The sequence below is a fragment of the Haemorhous mexicanus genome, chromosome Z (genome assembly GCF_027477595.1).
Source record: "Haemorhous mexicanus isolate bHaeMex1 chromosome Z, bHaeMex1.pri, whole genome shotgun sequence".
NCBI classification, from domain to species: Eukaryota; Metazoa; Chordata; class Aves; order Passeriformes; family Fringillidae; genus Haemorhous; species Haemorhous mexicanus.
In genome coordinates this window covers 60,980,479-60,995,151 of record NC_082381.1, presented here as the reverse complement: position 1 = coordinate 60,995,151, position 14,673 = coordinate 60,980,479, and the positions used below count along the sequence as shown (strand labels likewise).

Sequence of the window (14,673 nt, the reverse complement as noted above, 5' to 3'; positions counted from 1 at the left end):
CAGGTGCTCCTTTTTTTTTTTCTGTTCCTTCTTCCCCCCTTTTTCTTGTTGTATGGATACTGTCCAAGCTGATGAAACCTATTCTGTTTGAAAAAAATTATTAAACATCAATTGGTGTTGATAATAACACCTGTTCTTGAGAAAAGGGGTAGTTAACTTTTGTTGCTAGAATAGTATGGAAAAATGTCAGTTTTTTAGACATGCTTTCATCATGCATGTTTTTCAATCATGCATGTTTTTCTCCCACTGCAGTGTGAAGTTAAGTGTAGCTAATACTAATTTTGCTATCTCAAAGCAATGCATTATACTTTCAGGTGAATCAAATCTCTGCTTCAAAGATGCTTTAAGTCATTAAGGGTATTTAACTGAGCAAAGCAGCAGTACTGCTTCTTGTATTTCCTAATGCACAGCTTGTCATTTTTTGTGTTTCTTAGCTTAATTGTAGATAGGTGACATCAGTCTGTAGAGATGTCTGTTCCTAGTTTTAAGCCTTCCAGTGATTTTTAATCAATGAAATCATGGCTGCAGTTAGCTTGAAGAGTTTGTGTTTTCATATACTCAAGACATAGGTTTTTATTAGTCAGTAAGATATGGCTTCCCTCTTCTAGTCTGCATAATTATTGTTTATAAAAAGAAGATTTAAAAACTACTTAGGTAGCTTAAGGTAGAGTTTTACAAGTACACATTTCTTTTGACAGCTTGAAGATGGACACACTTTATTTGACTACAATGTTGGACTAAATGACATAGTTCAGCTTTTGATACGTTCTGATTCTGAAGCTCCTACAACTGCATCTGTGACAGATCAGGATGGAGAAGTTAATCCCTGTGCTGTTTCCAACTGTAAGAACAAAGTCAAAAAAACAACCAGTGGATCGCCCAGTCAACCATCTACTTCATCTCGCTCGTTTCTCATTGATCCTGGCATTGGATTGTACAAGGTATGTACAAACTTCACTCCTGCAGATTTAATTTTATTTTAAGAAAAGCATTATTGTTTCAAAGAGTGTATCCTCATTGCTTTCTTTTATTATTCAGTTCCCCAGTTTGGCTTAAATGAAATTCACATAATTTAAACTGACTCTTGGAGAGTCATGAGCATGTCCCTTGGACCAATCTCACTTTTCAGGAGAGTTCTAAAACTTTGACACACTGTGTTCTTAAAAACACAGCTGTCTTGAAAACTTAGAGTAGCTGTGAAACACACATTCTTGAAAAACTTAGAGTAGCTATGAAACAAATACTTTCTTGTGAACAAAAGAGGCTAATAAAGAAAATGTGTCAAAGTGTAGCTTTTACTCTTCTTTTTTTTTCAAGCATTCTAAATAATTGTTTTAGTACTAATGTTTCAGTGCTGCATTAGAACTATACAAATTGTGGAAATACACAATTTCTTTAAGCTATATGTTATGTAGTGGTAGCTTTTTTAATGTAGGTTTTTTAGGAATTGCATACCTAGCATTCATTTAGTTTGTACCTTGTTGAATTTTTCAGTATTGTTATGAAGGATTACATCAGAGTACCAAAAGTTTAATTTAAACAGAAAAGGGGCAGTTTCCAGATTGCTAGCTTATTGAATATTTAGTAGAATGTGTGTATATGAATATATTTATGTATGTCTGAATTTTAGCATTTCACCTCCTCTTTAAGTGTTTCTCTTAGATAAGACATACCCATAACAGTAATTATTTTGATAGAAAATGCCCACAATTACAGAAGAGGAAAAGGAGGTTGAGGTTACCATAAATGAAACTTGCTACAGTGCTTAAGCCTTTGAAGAATTAACAAATGTGGCTGAGAAAACCCTGACCTGGGCCACTCTGGCTGATCTTGCACCTGGCTCAAGCAAGGTCTAGGGATGGAGCAATGTCTGGAGTGAAGCAGAGGGCTCATGACCCTGTGTTGTTACAGTGGGGTACAGAGGAGCAGCTGCACCAGCCATTGGCCTCACTCCTTCACCATGCATGACAAGCCTTGCCAAAAGTCTGTTTTCTTTATGGAGATAAGGATGTGCACAAAGACTTATCAGGCAGAGACATCAGAGAACCTTTACTGCCTCCTCAGCGGATGGACTAAAGTGTTTATTTTACCTTTTCTATCAATTGTAAATTCTGACCAAAAGTTATTAAGATCTTCATTAAGTCCAATTTGCATAGTAATTTTCACACACCTAGGAATGTAGATGAAAAAAGAACATGTCTGTGTAAGACCACAGTCACCACAATCCCACCTGTAACATGAAATTGTTCCTTTTGGGTAGGACCAAAAATTATAACATAGAAGGGGTATTTTTGGGACAAAAGACAGAGGGGGAAAACACCTCTGCTTGCTTGGTATAGGCTGACAGTGTCTCTCTGCCTTCCCTGAAGGGACACATTTAGGTGGGCTTTGTACCTCCCAGTTGCATTGGAGCAGACGCAGGAATATTTATTCAAACACATATGAATATTTATTAATGTTTGGGAATAGTTATTATTATAGCTGAATTATAGATTATATATAATTTTCTATATATACGTATACACACACACACATATATATATAAACATTTATTAGTATATATATAAAGTACTAGCATATAGTATACTAACATATAGGTGTTCATAGTGCTAACAGATCTCTGTTACTGTTACCTTCTGTCATGACACATATTAACAGTCTGTGGTTAGTGCATTGCTCGCTGGCAATGCTGAACCCGCCTCCCGTTGCTTCAATGAGCTGCGCTATTGATGAATCTGGATTGTGCATGTTACTGAACACAACCAGACATAGTCCTGAATTAATCAGGAATCAAGTCCAGTGGCACCCAGCCTTCTGATGTCTGAAGTCCAGCTGGGACACCAGGGGGTTCATTCTCTGCCAAATTTCTGTAGCCTTAATGCAACAGAGGCTGCCACACATATGCAAGGTAATTTCAGTTAGACTTCTGTTTGTTCTCTGAAGAATCAGGAAGTCACAAAATCAGTAGCTTAAATATGGTGACTTAAGCTTGTGTGCTTCCTTTTTTTTTTATATCCATTTATTCAATGGGAAGAGCTCCAGCTCTTCAGTTCTTAAGCTTTACAATTAATCAAGGAGTGTAAAAGGTAATATGAGAAAGGATGGGGAGATGGGAGAACACAGCAGATAGACTGATCTGAGGAAAAGAGTACTAAAATGTTTTTTTTTCAAGAATGTTACATTTCAATGTGTTAAATATCAAGCAGTCTCTTAGCTGCTTTGTTCAGGATTAAATCAGAAAATATAACAGAGAATGGTGATATCAGCAAGCATACTCAAGGAAACCTGTTTTGTCAAGTCAGCTAAATTTTTGTGATGTCTCAGTCCAGAGTGCTAACACTTTCTCCTTCAGTACTTGTGAAGTATTACTTTTTCAGTCAAAAATGTGTTTTCAATATATCTAGAGAAAATTAAGGGTATATCATTTCACTGTTTGCTATTTATAGATAACAGTATGATTAGATACAAAGGATTTCTAATTACAGTATTTGAAAACTTTGAAGAATGTATTTTTACCTGGTATTGTAGTTCAAAGGTTGCAAACTTACTTAATACAAGTCAGGAAAAAGGCCTAGAGCCTAATAAACTAAAGGTACATTAGGTGGCTAAATAGGTGGATGTATTTAGTGATTCATGTATTTCATTGTCAAACAATGAGTAGTTTACTTACTTGAAGAAATGTTTTGTTATAATTTACTCTGTTTAGCAAAGTCCTTTGTCTCATTGGATCTTCATCCGGAACTAGACTCAACAAGATACCTATTACTTCATGCTGTTTGTAGTCCAAACCTCTGTGCCCTGCTCTCTCTTTCTGATTTCAGCTACCAGAAGGAAAGTTAGTTGGTATGGAACCTGCAATTCAAAAAACTATTAAAAAATAATGGTAGAGCTGGTATTGGAACTAAGCTAATAATAAATTATTGTTAGATGGTTAAAATAGTAATTTAAACAGTTTCTCTATGTGGTCATTGTATATTTTATAAATCAGAATATTTTATCTTGTTTTATAGCCCAATTGTACCTGACACCTGATACAGTTCTGTGGGCTCTGAAGGACTAGTAGTGGATGGATTTATGTGCAACTCTTGTTCTGTGTTACTTAGAATTGTTAGTGGTATCTGGTCTAAGAACTGGGAGACCGTCCCAAGATGGACTTGACATGAGTGAACAACACTACCTTGGCTAAGCAATGGCCAAAAATAAGAATAACAGGATGAGTTGCAAGAGAGCAGTTACAGTAACAGTGACTTGGGCATGTAGGAATGATGTTAGGAAAAAAAAAGCTCTTTCAGAAGCATATGTTTCATTTTGTGATTCTAATGTGGTCAATTTTTCTTTCGAAAAACACTGACTGCAGTAAAACCATTTTAGCCAAGAGCACTAGCTTGGACTAAATACCACACAAATGGAATCTGTAATTAAAATCAGTGTTTGTTTAATACTATTCACAAATTGCTACTAATAAAACAGTTCTTCAACCAAACTCCACTTGCACAAAATAATTATATTATGCTTCTCAGGAGTCTTAGGTAATAATTATTTGCTCTTACTCTTTGCAAGTGTGGGAAGTATGTTGTGTAATTATTCACATCTAATTACATATGCATGTATTATAAAGGAATGATTAAGGGAATTTACATTGATGTATCGTTTTATTATTATTTTTCCATTTTTTGATGTTCTGGATCTGGATATGATGGATTTTAACTTGGCTAACATGGCTTTTTGGCACTTGCTGGCACTTGCATAACTGGTTGCATGAAGCAGCAGATGGGAAATCCTTAATAGTGTGCATCTCATTCAGCTGTATTTTGGAGAAAAGGAAGTAAAGTACCACTGAGCTGCGACTAGTTCAAACATGTACGATTACATAGGGATGCCTTAATGAAGGTTCCTTTTAGAAGTGTCAGAATTCACTGTTTATATTTAAAATAGATTGATAGATTTAAACTAAGGCTGTCCTTCTCAGACTTGTTTATCGTGTGGCTGAAATTGTCATCCTGGTAATAAGCTGTACTTTGAATACTGTAAATTCTAAGAAAGTAAAAATAAAAATACAGGTTGGTATTTTACATATGCAGAAGAACAAAACATTAGGTTTGGGAAGTTATCTGAAGAAGAGGAATGGCAAGAGTAAACCAGGAATTCCTTTAATGGGATAAACTTGTTAGCTCAAACTGCTGTCAGTTGTGCTTTCAGATACTGAAGGCTTGCTTCATTCTAAATACTAAAACTTACTGAATTTTGCTCCTATTTGTGAAAATACAGTAAGATTATTCATATCTTAGAAGTTAGTCTTTGGAGTGTGTGAGAGTAAGTATCTGTCTGGCATAATGTTGGTACCTGACAAAGACTGTAGCTTCAACCACATGTGTATTTATGTATATGCATATCTGCATGTGTCTCATATTGATAATTAAAGATTTTTAATCTGCAGTAATTCTGTTGTAATAATTTTTTTATAGTTGGTGTACTGTTGAAGTGTTTTTTAAATATTTTCTTTCCGTGTTCTCCATATTATTAAAGGAACATCGTTTATTATCTGAAGACTTGAGAAAATGCAACAAGATTTAGAATAATAAAATGGTTTGGTTGGTTAGTACCAGTAGTAATACTGTGAGTACAGAAGGGAGAAATTCTGGAGATGAGTTCCATTTCTTACAGTCATAACATTCTGGCTGACTCTGGTGGCAAACTATTTGGATTTTTTCCTATCTGTCCTTGAGTCTTTAATGATTAAAAAAATCTTGCAAGACAGGTAGAAAATTAAATAATAATTCCAGGTTGGAGGGTCAGGAAGGTCTGTAAACTCTTTGGTTTTGAGCTAGTGTTTTAATACTGTGTGTGCTTATCATAGCCATAAAGAACAGTGGGTGAAACAAGAGAAAACAACAATGAAAGAGATCAGGCAAATTTTCGGATTTGAAGGGGGGGAAAAAAGTTAGCATTGCTTTTTAAAATTATATATAATTTATATTTATAGTAGATTTTAATTAAGGAAGAATAATAAAATACTAGAAGTGCAAATAAAAGTATTTATGACTGCATATTACTTGAACTTGCAACTGGTTATTATAGTTGATTGTTATCAGTAAAACAAAGTTAGGCAGTAGCACAGTAAGTTGTCTGATTTTTTTTTTTTCTTAATTGGTGTTTTATAAAATAAGCATAAACTCATTATTGAATTTTCCTTTTAGATAAATGAATTGGTGGATGCCCGTGATGTCAACATTGGAGCCTGGTTTGAAGCTCATATAGAAAATGTTACCCGAGCAACAAAGGGACATAAGAATGGTAAAGCTCAAGGGAAGAGTGGTAGCACTTACAAAAGGACTAATGGAAACTTAAATCAAGATCATTCTAGAGAAAATGCAAATAGTTTGGACAGTACACCTTCCACATCTTATTCAGACTGTATGGACACTGATGAAGAAGCTATTTATCATATCAAGTATGATGAGTAAGTGCTCCTGATACTATTTTGAGGACATCACATATTGTTATTTGGTTTCTGTAAACCGAGAATTTCTTGAAGAAGCTTGGAATCAAAGAAAACAAGTTCAATATTGCAACCAAGAAAAAAAATACTAAAAAATTTATAACACTTTTCAGTTGGATATAGCAAATCTATTGGCAGCAATGATGTCTTTCATGCCTAAATGTTTGTGAAGTATTAGTATCTTCTCCTTATAAGAATATCCTTTCTATATAAGAATATATATCCTTTCTACATAAGAAAAAGAACCATATAACCAAATTTTTACAGTTGGTTTTTCCAAGTCAGGTTTTTAAAAAATTTTTTAAAAAATTATTTCTGGTGTATATGGAGTTCCTCTAAATAGGGCTGAAGGAGAGCTCCCATTGAAGCAAATTTATGTTACTTAATTTGGATTAATTTTATTCCAAATAGAGTAATTGTGTGCAAAATTTCAGATCTGTACTTATAGTAGAGATTTGTTATTGAGAACTTCATGACTGAGGGCTTGAAACTGATCCTGAACTGGAGAAGAGGGCATTAAGGGTAGAGTTTTTTCAAGTTAGTTTAGGGATTTTTTTGTCCCTTCTCTGATCATAACTAATTCTAGCTCCTGCAATGTGTGGGTAGGAAACCTTGAGTTTGAAAGAATTTTGTATTTATGAGCAGGCTTTGCACTGCTTCATTTGCTTGGGAAATTGTTCTAAATTTTTTTTGGTAATAATGTGTTAAAGCAGTAAGTTAAGCTTCAAAACAAATAAGATTTTTAATGAGTTGAGTGTTTTAAATTTTTGATACTGAGATTAGTAAAAATACTGTAGTCTGTGAAATGTAAGATTGAGGTAGAAGGATGCAAAGTATATTAAATATTAACTAAGTGTAGATTTCCACAACACTTTTTTACAGTAGCTATTTCTACTGTACATATTTTAGTACATAACTGTGCATCTGAGTTACAGAGAGCACTTTTTGTTCGTTGTACTAGTAACAGATAGAACTTCATGCACTTTTTTGACTCTATACTAAGTCTGGATTCCATATCTGCGACTCTAAGCATTTTACTTAAAATGTTAGAGAATTAAAAATTTGAAAATTACATAGTCAACTATTATGATCAAAATGAAGATATTTTTCCGTGCAATTACTGTCTTTGTGGTGTGATTTCAAAGACACAATATTTCTCTTTAATATGATCTGATTTTACATGTGTTATTTTTTATGAGTTGGATGTACAAAAGTAGAAAAAGTTTCACAACAGTTCTGATTTTTCTTTGGTATAGTCTTACTAAACTAAAAGATTGACCTCTATTAACATGTACTTCCCTTTCAGCAAGTGAAGACAGTCTTTTTACTCCTACAAGGTGTTTATGTATAGCAGCTCTGTACACTTAGTCAACAAAATTAAGTAAGGCACAGAAGCATAATGTGGCAAGATGGTCACAGTTAAACTGATCAGTCTTAAATATTGGAAGCTAGAACTTTTGGAAAGAAAAATTATTGGAAAGTCCAACTTGTACATTTATGAGTGAAAGTTCTTGATGGATGTTCCTGATACAATTCTTTTGGGGACTCACTTTTTTTCTTTTAGCGTTACCCAACATGCATGTTCCTATTGTAACTACATTTGTGCTTCTACCACTTTGTTTTCATACATTAGTGTATCTCTGTATTCTGCCACTCTTTGCTTGATGTGGATAAGTAGGAAGATCACGGTGTGCTTTGACACACAGTTGTTCTCTCCTACAGAAACATATTAATTTATCTCTTCACTCCTGTTCTTCAAACTTCATATCTTACTGTGAGCACTATGCCCTCCACAGTTATTTGCACGTGGGTATTTTGTTTTTCAGGTTTGGATTAAACATTTTGTTGCCAGATGTACTTGGCATTTTCTAGTCTGTCCTTGTGGTGCTGTTTTGGAGAAGCTTTTTACCTTTTTATCTCTGATAGATGGTGGCTCTCATGGGTTTAGCTCTGTCTTTCCTACAACAGGTGTTCTTAAATGCAAAAACACAGTCTCCATTATCTGAAATAGAGTAAAAATTACTTACAAATGAAAGACATTAGCTTTGTGCCAGTAAAGCCATCAAAATTACTTTAATACATTGGAAGAACTATCTATCGGAGGTGGGCACAAGTACTTGACTTCTCAAATCATAACTGATGCTTTTCTGTCTGTTACATCCTTCCAATTTGAAAAAAAATCACCACAAAGATTACAGTTGAGGGATAGGTCACCTGTAATGCATTGAATTGGTCTATTCTACCCCCTGGATCAGTACATTCTCCTATAGCAGTTTTTCTTAAGGGGTGAAGCAGGACTTGTTTTCTTAAGTGAGAAAGCTGGCTTTAGCAACGGTGCTGCTAGATTTACATATCACAAGTCCTGTACAAAACCTAAATGCTTTAATATGCAGTTTTAGGTTTCATAAAAGTGTTCCTCCTCAGAGTGATTCAGTGTTCATTTGTTCCTCTTTCCGTTTCTTGTTTAAGTACTGTAGTTACAGTGAATGTGAAAGGAAAAAATATGAGAGAGCTCCTTTTGCAAAGAGTATAGGTAAGAGAAATTGCCCTTTCTGGGCAAGAATTAATTATAGTAATCTCAAAGGGGTAACTACCTTTTGACTAAACAGAGCTTTCCTACCAGCTGTGACTGCCGCAGATAGGAGGTACTACATATTCCTCTGTGATTTTGTAGATAACAGCGCTGGTGAGTTGTTTCTGTAGTGGTTTTCTCCCACCTCTTCCACCACCATGCCCAACCCCAGCTATGTGTCTAGTATTTAACTAAATTGCTGCAATAGTTATAAGGCCCACTTATTTCTGCAGAGAGAAAACCTAGGACCATTGGGAGGAAAATAACTTAGTTTCAGATTGCACTTATCAAGAATTTTGACTCCACTTCAAAGATTTATACTTGTTTGAGAGCCCTAATTTCACCAGTGAGTAAGAGAGCAAAATACCAGTTTTATTACCAGTGCTAACCTTCAGGCAATATCAAATTTCTTGGCATCCCTTTGTGGCTATGTAACTTCTGCATGACAGTCCATCTTCTGCTTTCAGTTTCTGAATGCAGGTTTTTCCCTGATGTCAGCAGTTTGAAGGTGTGTTCTTGTTTTTGTCAGTGTATCTTCCTCCCCTTAGACTTTATTCCCTGAATTTCCGTTTCGTGTTTGCATTTGTGGGCATCACACGGAGCCATTAAACACTTTGAAGTCAAGGGTGTGCTATCAGGTTTCATACAAAACTATCATACAGTTCTTTCTTTTGCTCCCAGCAACTGACTTTAAATACAGAAGAAATTAACCTGTCTTGAACATAAAAAAGCTGAATCCTGATTTAAAAGGACTTGCGAGGAAGCCAGCACATGCTGATGTCCTAAAGTTAGCTGAGATAACTGTAGGTGATCTTGCTTAAGAATCACTTCCAAATCAGAAACAAGACATTTCAGTAGCAGAGTGGCACCGTAAGGACATGCCCACAATGCTGTATTATATCAGCATTTGCCCTTTCCTCTTACTTTATTATATTTCATATTTGTTACTGGTGTAGCACTGGTTATCATGTACTTAGTTTCAGAGAGACAGTTCTCATTTTGCAAGTATTGGCTTCTTGATCATTAGCTTCCCAAAGCAGCAGGAAGACTTAGGGTTTACCCTAAGTATTTGGATTACAATCACATAATGTCTTGTCCTTTCTTTTCTTGTTTCAGTCATTTGTAATAAAGTCTTTCCATTTAAGAAGGCACTCAGCAGAAGCCACAGGGAGGCTGGATGTTTCTGCAGCATGAGAAATTTCAGAAAGTTCAGACAACTTATATGCAAGTACAGACTAAGTATGACTCAAGTGTAGGTAACTTCTTACAAGGCCATTGTTCTGGCTGATGATATTCCCCTCAGGTTTTATAACAATCAGAGAATTTTATTTTAAATCATGAGGTAATATCTGCATCATATGCCACGTAAAGTATGCTGTAGTTATTTTTTCCAGGGAACTAATTTCTTCATGCTTAATGTGAGCTGTGGAGTAATGCCCTCAGATTTTAACGATGTCCACACACACATTAAGAAAATTGGAATTTCACTGTGTTGCCACAAAGGTCAAAAAAAGTGTAGTCGTCCTGTGTGGCTGTTAAAGCAATATGCAAGACACAGTCATAGCTGGAGAGCACAGACTATACTGAGGTAATGAGGAGAAAAGTTCTAAGTACTGCCTGGTCAAAAAACCACCACTTTCTACTTGAAAGTGTAATCCATAGCTGAAGAGATTGTCAAGAGAAAAATAGTAGTAAACTTGCTATTATTTTCTCAAGGAATGGTTTGAAGATTAGACTTTCTTAATGGGTCCATTTTCTGAATGTTTTTAATGTGAAATTTTCACATACAGGTAGTAGGCTGGGATTTAATCTGAGAATTCACATAGATCACATTACTGATAAATTGACTTTTGCACACTGAAAGACATTATGAGCCGTTCCTAGATGAGGTAGCCCCTAATTCTTTCTTATACTTTGCTTTCCAGCTGTGTACATGATAGTGAAGTTGCATTGAATTTTGTGGTTGTATGACTGTACAATGAAGTTCTTGTTTCCTAATATATCTAAAAACTAGTGTTTTACTAGGTGAATGTTACTGGGTTTTTCATTCATCTGTCAAATAAATTAATCCTATATCCAGTGGGGCCTCATATAGGAAAGATTCCTTGCTTCTTTGAGAGGTAGCTGCTTTGTGCAGCATTAGTGATAATGCATGATGCAAGCTGCTCTGTTTTGTCTTCTCTGAAGAAATATCAAAATACATTCCTTTACATGCTGTGTGTTTCACAATTAACCCTAGTAAATGTTTATCTGAGTTATCTGACTTTTTTCTTTATATACATCAAACACAGGAAAGAGTGCAAATCAGGAGGATACATGCTATCAGACTTCTGACTCTAGTTTAAGACACTGAAGTGAGGAAAGGGATTCCTTTTGAAGGACATGAAGTTAATGGCTATAAACATGACAGAGTTATGGGAGCTGTAGAGTATAGTTTTTTTATAGCACTTACATCCTTTTGTTTATGTTGGAGAGTTTAGAATTTCAGAAGAAAAAGAGGAATGAAAGCTATATTATCTGCTAATTAGAATGTTAAGACAATCTGTTCCTAAGGGTACCACATGTTTTTTCTGACCTTATGTCAGTCATAAACCCTTTTTATAATGTCTGAGTGACTACTTGGAGCACCTCTCCTAGCAATGTAATTTTGTTTTCCAGTTTCTAGTTTCAATGATTATTTTGTTTACTCATTCAAAGTTTTTACCTCATACATATTCTTAGACAATGCTAAAGTAATCAAAGAGCTGATGTGTCAGATGTCTTTTTTCCATATATCCTCACTAGAAAGCATGCCACCAGAATCATTCATACTTGAAAGTATTTTATGGGAGCAGCTACACACTACTACCCTTCATTTCGAGAAGTTAGTTCCTTGTAAGGTTATTTGTACCATTTGCAATGGGTTTCTGACTGCTTATTCTGTGTTTTATAATGTCTGAGTATTTGTATGTATTGTAGTCAGGATTTTGGCAACAGGCATTAACTGTAAGACTCTGATTTCTAACCTTGTAGGCACCTTGTGCAAACTAAATAGGAAAAAGTTTGAGGAGACAATCTAGGTGTTTCTTATGTCTCTTTAGAAAGGATTTGAGCTAAGGGAGGAAAGCTTTGCTGACCTAGTAGGTGTTTGGGACAACAACTAAAATAATAACAGATAAAGTTTTTTTGTTTAAAACTGATTCTTAGCTGAAAAAAAATGGGTAAACAGTGAGAATAAGATTGAATTTTACCACTTATTCATTTTATCTTGAATTAGCTGTAAGTGTTCTCCTTGCATTTCTGAGGAAAGTTTTTTGGAAAAATGCATTACTTGTCTGCTATCCAGGGAAGTAAACCTGTTTTTCATGATATTCACATTACTTAAACTTGTAATACAAAATTATTGTATTAAAAATTGAATGTTTTGTATATTTCTTACACTTCTGAACTTCTGTTCTGATACTCTTATTTCCAGGTTGTCTCCCTTCAGAGTATTCATGTTGTCCACACAGCCCAGTTGTGTAAGACTGAAAGTTACTTTTTCTGGAAACTCAGAATTAAAGTAATTAGAAAACTAAGATGGTTCTCTTCAGGCTATTAATATGGTTTCTCAGTGTTTAAGCTGCTTAATTCTGTAATTATTAGTTGCTAGGTAAAGTTCTCCAAATCTTGTTTATGTTCCATGTGACTGATTTTTATCTTTATTGATATTCAGTATCCCTTCCAGTCTGTCTTTTGAAATATATTACTTGTTTTCCTTGTATTAACAAATTATCAGACCTCCTGTTTTTTTAGAAGTGCACAGCTTGACTACCCCAGTGATTGATTTTGGTTTTTTCCATTCATAATTGTGGCTTACAGTGTAGTGGTTTATGAAACACTATGTTGGCTTTCACAAACAGTACAGCAAATCTGGGCTGATTATTTCCTCAGGTTAGAATGGAGTGGGGTGGTAGCAACCTAGTTTTTAACCAGTTCAACCTTCTTAGTCAGATTTACCTCTTCCAAGAGTTCATTCATTTTTGTTTCTTTTTTTGTTTTTGCCCTTTTATTCCTTCATTCCAGGGTTGGAATGACTAATTTCTGAATTTTATGACTGAGAAAAAATATATATACTTTCATTTTATTAGTATTGGAAAATAATTTTTAAAATTGTGCATCTGCACTAAGATTCCTCACTGTACTAGTGTGGAGAGTGGTTGGGGAAGTCTTTACTTTTGTTTTTATTTTTCCAGTTCTAGTTGTTCTAGTAACAGCTGGGAAAAGTGTTAGAGGCTATGTTGCAAGGTCTCAGTATACTGAGCAGGCTTGGGTTTATTCTGACATGGAACTACTATGTGTCCTAGCATTTGAGCATTTTAGGAACCACTGCCAACCATCTGGCCACAGCTAAGAAATACTGGAATTTTTGCTTCATGAATAATTCTTTGCTATGGAGACTGTCGAAAAAGACAGGAAATCTCAAGAAGTCCTTGATATGCTAGTGTTAGAAATGCTACAGGGAAGAATTAAATTAGAGGTAAATAGAGACATCCTATGGGCAATATCCATTAAGTTCTTATGACTACTCTTGCTATTATAGCTCCTTTCTTCAGTATTAGTTTCCAAATGTCCTAAAAACATGGAAAACCAAGAAACTGTCCACATCTGTTTTAAATTCAAAGGTTTAATTGTGCCATATAATCTTCATTTCAACTGTACAAATTTATGCTAGTCTAATTAAAACATTACTGTGAAAATGTTTGTTTTATCTTGAGTATGATCTTAGGATTTTAAAAGTAACTAATAAATGAGAAAACACTTTCAGCATATGTTCATGTCTCACAGTAGTCCTTTATTAAAGCTTCCCAGAATGGGCAAGAATTAATTTTCATGTAATTCTTGAGGTTAAAATACCATATTTATTCTCTTTGTATTTTGGTTTATCTACATCTGTATCTTGTGATCTGTGCTTAAATATTATTCTTGCATATTTAAGATACTAGATTTTAAATTAATGTGTGATTTTTACAAATGGCATGTTAAACTTTAGGAAAATGAATGTGAGGTAGTAGAATTTTCTAATGTGAGCATAATTTTTTTTCATATTTAAATAAATTGTGGCATTAGACACATTTGAGGGCACAAGTTTACTGTGAAAGTACTCTTTACTTATTAGTATAATAATGAATAGTGGTACTGAGCTTAACATAAAGAGTTTAACTCTGCAATTTTTAGCCTAACTCAAAAACTTGTGGCAAGTACTGCTTTTGCTGTTTTGCTTGAGGTATCAGTTATGGACTAGTATGAAGGATTAAATAGCTAGTAGCATTTATCAGCAACCATCAAAACATTTCTCTGTGTGCACAGCAGTAAAAACATTCAATATCTGTAACCCTTTGCAAAAGAAAGGTAAAATGTGGCAAAAGACATCTCATTTGTTTTTTTCTGAAGTTTGTTAGTTTGTGTTTCTGACCAGCTGATTAGAGAGAAAATGCACTCAGTGAAGAGTCGGCCTTCCTTTTCTTCCTTTGGAAAACAGTTTCTGTTTATAAAAGGGGATTTTGGGGGATGTCTTTTGATAACTGATAGGCAATATTTTTGGGTTTTTTCATGAGCTACTTTCAAGAACAAAGGTGGAAAG

The 14,673-nt window shown here is 34.6% G+C and overlaps 1 protein-coding gene across 3 annotated transcripts in view; it reads left to right on the top strand.

The window, feature by feature from the left end:
- The window catches only part of UHRF2 (ubiquitin like with PHD and ring finger domains 2), an 87,746-nt gene that overhangs the window by 13,253 nt on the left and 59,820 nt on the right, over positions 1-14,673 (top strand). For all 3 annotated transcript variants that reach the window (XM_059836923.1, XM_059836922.1, XM_059836921.1), the window contains exons 2-3: positions 699-941; positions 6,198-6,460. In XM_059836923.1, the coding sequence (XP_059692906.1) occupies positions 699-941; positions 6,198-6,460 (506 nt within the window). The remainder of the gene's footprint in view (positions 1-698; positions 942-6,197; positions 6,461-14,673) is intronic.